Genomic DNA, 8,064 nt, shown 5'->3' with positions numbered 1-8,064 from the left:
ACTTTTGTATCTTCCATTTTTCAACTCAGAAAAGAGACTGACTTAATATAAATTAGTATTAGAGAAAGTAAATCACTCTAAAATTTAGCTCGCAGCAGATATAATCAGTAGTCTTGGAAAATATTCCTTATATTTAATTATTGGTAAATAATTTTTTTTTTGAGACTGCAAGTACCAAGGGTTTAACTCGTGGCGTGTGAAATTTGAGCCAGTGTTCATTAGTCAACTGATCCAAAGCCACACTTAAGTTGTTCGAACTTGGAGTTTTTTTTAGTTAGAAAGTTTATTAACAAATTCACTTTCTGTGTTAAATTAGAACGAAATTATAAACCAGCTGTAGAATAACTGAATTAACTAATTAAGCTAAAAAAGAATTTTTTCATTTTTTCAAAAGTAGTTTGGTAATTTTAATATTCAACGCTTTATTTTTTTCTTAAAAAAAAATCCATTTACATACTGTGTAGTCATTTATTTTCAATGCAGTACCATTGTGGCTCTATTAATTATTGCAAACTTTTTCAGATCCGTACCGGGTCTGTTTGCTTTATTCCATATATTGCAATGGTTATAATTTCCATATATCGTAACGTATTGTACTGTTACACATCTGTTTGAACATACCTTTTATTTAAGTAGTATATTATTCAAAAATTATTTTTACTATCATTTATTACAAAAAATTTTGTTTTCGCTATTTTTAAATACTTTTAGAATATATATTTTTTTTTTATCAAAAAGTAATAACTTCTAATTACAATATTTTTTTTAGAATTTTTGAATTTTTATAAGTAAAAATTAGCAATTTTTCTTAGTATATTTTTGTATATATGCAAAAAAATTGTTTACTGTTGTTTGTTTAATTAAAACACAGCAAGAAAAAGTGGATGACTTTAGCACTGATTCTTCTTCGCTCAATATTGAAGACGATGCAGTCAATGTTGTTGATATACTTACAACAACAATAACAACACCATCAACAGAAAGTACTACAAAAACAATAACAACTGAAAAAGCACCGACAATAATAGATGAATTGGGAATACTTTCGCCATCCATCCATCCACCCCATAATACTGCTGATGTTCTAGAATTTGAAGGCAATAAGGTGAAAATCACTGCCAACCAATAAGCAGACAGACATTAAAATACAATAAAATAATTTCTTTCTATTAATAATATTGATGCAAATGAATTGTGTGCGATACGAGCATGTGTAAAGTGATTTTTTGCACCTTTTATTTTAGCAATCCGCAATGCCAGAACGTTGTTGCCCAAGACCTCGTAATCACACCTAATTCCATTATCCATACATTGCCTAGATTTTGTCTTGTATGATTTATATTTTGTATACCAATATTCTACTCCTCTAAATATATTATATATACAATGTAAAAAGAATAAGAAAATAAGTAAAAACACACTTTCTTTCTTTCTTTTTTATACTTTGCCCATATTAAAAACAAAATTGCATTTGTCCATCACATACATATTCATACTTGCACTATAGATTTTGTGTTGCTAAATGGATTTTGTTATGCTTGTTCACTTTTTCACTTTTGTACACATTTTTTTAGTAATTATATATATAATATATGTATTTCTTTATGTGTCCATTTGAATTACTTTTTATTAAATTGTCAACACTTCAAGTTTTTATAGCATGTTTCTAATATTTCTTAATTTAATTACAAACATTGTCATTTTAATTAAAATATTTTTATTATAAATAATATAGAATGAATTAGAAGCTACTTCCTTGTCACCCAATCCGGAAGAAGTGAACGCCAGCCATGCAGTGGTAAATATATTCAATATTTTGTTAATAAATATACTTAATATCTCATTTTAGAGTTCATCTACACCCAAAACAGTTGATATTAATGAATCTGGCACATCATCTTCATCACCGTCGTCGTCGTCGTCTAGTACACAATTGGGCACCACTCCTACATCTGCAATGACTGACACAACATCTCCTGCAACATCATCCACAGAATATATCGAACCTAAAGTGGAAAATTCACCACCTATGATTAGAACACGTTTGCCGAAGTATGCTGTGACTTCAGGAAAATCTTTCGTTTTTACAATTTCTGACGATACATTCTACGATAGTGAAGATTTTACCAATTTACGTTTAGAACTTACAGACAAAGATGGTCATGAGTTGAGACCTTCATCTTGGCTACAATTCAATGCTGAAACGCGAGAACTTTATGGATTGTAAGTTAAAATTTATATAGTAGTGATTGTCACAATAAAATAGTGGCTCGCTCATATAGTCCTTCTTTTAAATGCATTATGCATTATCATAAGTTTCGATTTTCTGGTGCAAATACCAGATTTTTGAAATAAGTGGTTAGTAAGTTTCAGTTGTGGTTTTTGATAAATGTCACAGAGTCAGATTCGTCTGTGTTCTAAGTACAATTTGTATGTTTATACAATTTTTTAAATTGAAAGAATTACTGCTTTTATTATGTAGTGAAAAACTATAGTACATCATTATAAGAAGATATGTGTTCATCTATTTAGATTTTTTTGAGAAAATGGATTATGTGGTTATAAATTGGAACCGATTTTGAGAACCTGCAACGCTCAATTTTGTGCGAATGTCAGAATCCTGAAATAAGTGGTTAGCAACTATCAGTTGTTGATTTTGATAAATGCCACTGAACTAGACACGGTTGTGATTGGAAAGTTAAATATAACAGTTTTGTCTGTTTATTGATTTTTTTTATAATATAGGAATTACTAGCTTTGTTTTAAAATTTAGTACGTCAATAAGACATATTTTTGAATCCTAATTGTACATATATAAAAAATATACAGTATAGTATATTTATATTTATTAACATAAAATATTCTGTTATATCATATATAAGAAACAAAAAATTAATAGCACATATAACTTATTTTAAACATATATTTATCTATGTTGTTTATAAGATTGATAAAGTTTTATAGGTATATTTAAAAATGGCAGACTTTTTTAATTTAAAAAATATGTATAAAATCCTTTAAAAATACAAAAGAAAATGTTTTGTTGCCACAAATCTCGCTATTAAAGTCACTCTGTGGCTAAGTATATTGTTTTTTAAATTCTATATATGGGTTGTCCAATAGAACTATTTTCGTACACTTTTATAATGGAATGTAACAATCTTGCCAGGCCTGGACATTTGCAAAGGAAGTGTTCAGTTGTTTTTTACTCTGCATTGTTGCAGGTTTGAATAGTAGTTTCGATTAGTGAATATTGATATGAATGTGTTCATTCTGCAATATATTTAACATATAATTTATTACTCTTTGCAGACCTCTCGAAGACGCAGTATCTAAATATCAATATCGTTTATCTGCAACAGATTCGGGCAATGAATCAGTTACTGAAATGGTTGAAATGTCCGTGCAACAACATCGTGGAGTACGCAGCGTAAATCACGAAATTAATATTGCTCTTAATATTAATGTAGAAAATGCAAACAGTGTGGATTGGAAAATAAAGTTAATTAAATGTAAGTTAAAAATTTCTTATTGAAAAGTGAAAATTAATTTATAAATATTTTCATTTAGCTATTGCTACTACACTGGATGATAGCTCAACAAATTCCATTGTAGTGCGAGAAATACGTCAAACACCTACGGATCCTCATACTGCAACATTTGTCTATTTTAATGAAACTTTACCAACAAATGAATGTCCTGAGACTGAGTTTAACAATTTGATAAAACGTTTGGATGCTACTCGATTAAACGATTTAGTTTATCCTAAACTAAGTGTAAAATCTATAACTGGACAATTAATTGGAGCTTGTGAAAAGCAACAAATTTCGAAAAATAAATCAGTAACACATATAACTAAAAACTCACCACCTATGCCACGTAACCAAGTAGATCGTGTAAATGCTACAGTTGGACATTTACTTGTATATAAAGTTCCAAGTGATACCTTCTACGATCCAAATGATAATGAGCTAACACTTACGTTAAGAACAAAAGATAATAAAGAGTTAGGTGCAAGACATTGGTTGCAGTTTGATTCAAAAAATCAAGAATTTTATGGTATTCCTAAAAGTGGCGACATTGGTTCTGAAGAGTATTTATTAGTAGCTGAAGATAGTGGTGGTTTGAGTGCTACAGACGCGCTAGTTGTAGTTGTTAGCCATGCAATAAAAAAAGAATTTACTGTGTATTTTAAAGCACATTTAGCTATACGCCATGAACAGTTTAATGCTGATTTACAGCGCAAATTTGTTGAACGAATTTCGCAGTTATTCGGTGACCATACTACACAGAATATACAAATTCGATCTGTAACAACTCAACATGTTTCTGACAGTACAATTGTAAACTTTTATAATACAAGTTTATATAAATCGCATAATCGCTGCTCAGAAGAAGATATCGAAGCAGCACGTAATGTCTACTTAGTGCAAGAACATGTAGTTCACAATCGTGTAAAGAAGGTGTTTGGTCCAGAATTGAATTTAACAGATATGCAAGTTAATAACATGGTTTCATGTCATCGTAAGTTCATACCGAAGAACAAAATATCTGTGGCGCACGTATCTTGTAAGCACAATAACACATTTTCACATTGGTACACCTTAACAAGTTTCTTTGAATGAGTTATTCATGTGATAATGTGTTCTTGTGTTTGCAAGGTTTGTGCTAAGCATATTTTATAAATTATTTAATAAATAAATTTGTTTTATTTGCAGCAGACCTTGAAATACCACATCGTGAATTCATACCTACAAAGACTGAGGAACCAAGTCTTAAATCATCATTTGCTGACCATTACATGTACTCAGTCATTCTACCAGCTGTTATAATCATTTCCATGATTTTGATTGCTGCACTTGTAGCGTTGTGTCTGCACCGACGACGTCACAAAAGTGGTAAAATGGAACTAGGTATGATATTATAAAAAGTATTTATTAAATTAAAATTATATCTTTTTAAATGCTTGTATCCTTTACAATTATTAACAAAACACTTTTTTATGTTAAGGTGATGAAGAAGAACGAAAATCGTTTAAAACTAGGGGCATACCAGTTATATTTCAAGATGAATTAGATGAAAAACCAGAAATCGGCAACAAAAGTCCTATTATTTTAAAAGATGAAAAGCCACCATTGTTACCGCCATCTTATAATACATCAAACATGAATGGTAAATATTGAGAGTAAAATTTTTATAAATTTTTTTTGTTAAAGATATAGATACAAATCTATATACACCAGTAAAAGAAATTTACATCATGCATGCATATAAATATAAGTCACAAATTTTTACAGATAATAATAATATTCACATAATAACTAATAAGTACCTTGAATCAGGGTTTGAATTGCTGAAATAAATAAAATTCACAGCAATTTAAACTCTGCCTTTGTTCTAGTATAAAAAATCCCTATCGGATATTTATAGAATTAGCGAAAATCAAATAATCGTCGAAGTGTTAGTGACATTTACACTGACAATATATATAAAGAATATAAATTAAATTAAACATATAAGAAACTTTTAATTTAAAAATCTACAATAAAACTATATTAAATTAATTGATTAAGTTATTAATATATTGCAAAACATCTTAGTAATCAAAAAATTACTCGGACTAAAATTCTGCTGGAGTAATTGAGCCAAGTTGGTCTTCAATTCATGCTATGAACTATATACTCTTATTGAGAATTTATATTATAATTATAAATTTTTAATTATTATTTAAATTAGTTATAAATATTTTTTTGTCATTTATGATTTTATTCGATCTTAAATCACGAAATTGAGGCATGATTTCAATTTATCGGGAACGAATATATGATAAATGTTAAAACAAAGACATGCCTGTTTGTGTAGCCCCTTACATGAGTGCTGAATGGCTCTTGATCATCAAGTGCGAGGAGTTGTAAATTTAAACTTCAAACGCATATTGCATGTTGACAATCCTCTTGCAGAATATAAAATATTTCTTGTAAAAGAACTTAATCAATTAGTGTCCAACTGCTGTATCTTCTTACGTGCCACACAGTTGGACATCCCAATGACATCATATTTAGTAGAGTCCTGCCTGCAAGATGCATTCGTCGATTTCTTTCTTCATATCATGGATATATCGATGCCTATTGTAGCGGAGCAAACATCAGTGAATTCGATAATAAACAAGAACTAATAGCTCTCCACACATATACAGTATTCTCTTCAAGATTTCGGTTGCACTGCAACAAAGCTCTCAATAGCCCCCACTTAATATCTCTCATGAAGACCTTCCCTATAGAGCAAGATAAACAACAACTTGTCGCGCATAATTACGTTAATTCCCAATGAGTGTCCTAACTGCAGGGTTACCTACACGATGTTGCCTGTCTGTTTTCCGCCCGAATGCACACATAAACTTAAGCTCAATCGACCGTTAGACCCGCCCTATAGAAGTGGTGTCTTCGCCTTGGTCTTGGTTAACTTCAAATTAAATCTCACACATCCTTTAATCCAATCTGATTACTAAATAATCCCTCTCCACTAACATTTGTACAACCTACCCACATCCTAACTCATCTGTATTTCTTTATAATTGCACTCATGTTGTAAATCCTTTCGGGTTACAATAAAACCATTTGACAACGGATTTTAATAGAGACAACAACATTGAGCAATTTTTTCTACCAATAAATTGACGTGTTATTGACACTCTTTTTTGTAATTATTTTAAAAGTGCTGGTGGCGTGTGCAGAGTTTTTTACAATGTGATAAAAGTAAAAGGTTTGCATCTTAAATCTTGATATCTCCAAAAGAAGTTTTACCGGTAGTTAGCATAGTGGATAAAGTTCTACAAAATAGATATAGCTAAATAGCTGAAGGCTTTATCGGTAGTTAGCATAGTGGATAAAGTTGCACAAAGTAGCTGAATCTATTTAAATTTGTTGTTAAATGAGCGTGGTCGGGAAAGGGGAAGCGCCAAATTAATTATTTGCTTTACTCGTATTTATCTGGTATATTAGTTTTATGTATGTTAATAGTTTTAATGTACATATATATCCTATTAGAATTATAATATCTAGTTTTTCCATAAATATGTGTATATACTATAGTTTCCAATTTAATTAGAGCAGATTAAAGCTTTTGAGTATTTTGATGTTTGTTATTTTTGGTGTTATACGTATTGTATAATAAAAATATTAAAATGAAATAAAACTTGCCTATCTTCGAGCAATTCAAATATTTTAAAATAATTAAATTTTTCGATTGAAGTCGTCGAATACTCGAGGGAATTCGTTTGAATTCGTTTAAACTTGAGCTGCTCAAACATCGTAATACTCGAACACTTTAAAGCAGTGATGTATATACACCTACATAGATATTTCCATATTTTAATATATTTTTGAATATTTTTAGGAGATAATGATGTTGACGAATACGTACCACCGCCAGCTGTTGTTGTAGGTGGCCGGGAGGCCCGAGGGAAATCACCAGCCACACCATCATACAGAAAACCCCCACCATATGTTTCGCCATAAAAAGTGTCAAAATATTATTATAAATGGAAAACAACTTTAATCAACTTTACTTAACTGAAGCAAATATTTAAACTCACTTTATTTCACTACTTAAACAAATTTTGTATGAGAGAAAATTAAATATATTAAAGTTACAAATAACAATTCTAAATTATCGACAAAACAATATTAAACGTAAAAAATGGTATCTCAATGCCAAATATATATATACATATAACTATAAGGAAATGAAATTTTCCCCACGCATCTCTAAAAACAAAATAAATCTAATGTAATTTAATAACAATCATAGTTTTCGCAACTAAAAAACCAACGGAAAGGTAATTCATGGGAAGCCTAAATTAGTGTTTAAAGTGAAATAAGAAGAAAGTCTTGTTTTTTTATTTATTTTTGTGAAGTTAATCAATTGTTTTATGTATTAATTTGCAAAACAAAGAAGTATAATTTTTATTAAAATTTCTTTTATGCATATTTATTGTAATTAAGCTTAATTAAGAAAAGAGAGTTAAACTAATAAAATATACGTCTTGTAAGCTAAGCAGCTTTA

At 29.6% G+C, this 8,064-nt stretch overlaps 1 protein-coding gene across 1 annotated transcript; it reads left to right on the top strand.

Annotated features, from left to right (window-relative positions):
- Nucleotides 1–836: 836 nt before the first annotated feature.
- Nucleotides 837–7,517, top strand: LOC119678341 (dystroglycan-like). The gene is made up of 8 exons (XM_038090125.1): nt 837–1,105; nt 1,736–1,798; nt 1,850–2,223; nt 3,313–3,512; nt 3,571–4,524; nt 4,719–4,913; nt 5,011–5,172; nt 7,396–7,517. The coding sequence occupies exons 3-8, from the start codon at nt 1,958–1,960 to the stop codon at nt 7,515–7,517; spliced, it is 1,899 nt and encodes a 632-aa protein (XP_037946053.1). The 5' UTR covers nt 837–1,105; nt 1,736–1,798; nt 1,850–1,957.
- The last annotated feature ends 547 nt before the right edge of the window (nt 7,518–8,064 follow it).

Source organism: Teleopsis dalmanni, chromosome 2 (genome assembly GCF_002237135.1).
Source record: "Teleopsis dalmanni isolate 2A chromosome 2, ASM223713v2, whole genome shotgun sequence".
NCBI classification, from domain to species: domain Eukaryota; kingdom Metazoa; phylum Arthropoda; class Insecta; order Diptera; family Diopsidae; genus Teleopsis; species Teleopsis dalmanni.
Note: the sequence above shows the minus strand (reverse complement) of the source record. Positions and strands in the feature narration are given on the sequence as shown.

Bases quoted from the DNA above. Each gene is read 5' to 3' on its own strand.
- LOC119678341 (XM_038090125.1), top strand. From the start codon at position 1,958: ATGACTGACACAACATCTCCTGCAACATCATCCACAGAATATATCGAA. The intron at 3,513-3,570 runs GTAAGTTAAAAA...ATTTTCATTTAG, and splicing joins GAAAATAAAGTTAATTAAAT to CTATTGCTACTACACTGGAT. The intron at 5,173-7,395 runs GTAAATATTGAG...GAATATTTTTAG, and splicing joins TAATACATCAAACATGAATG to GAGATAATGATGTTGACGAA.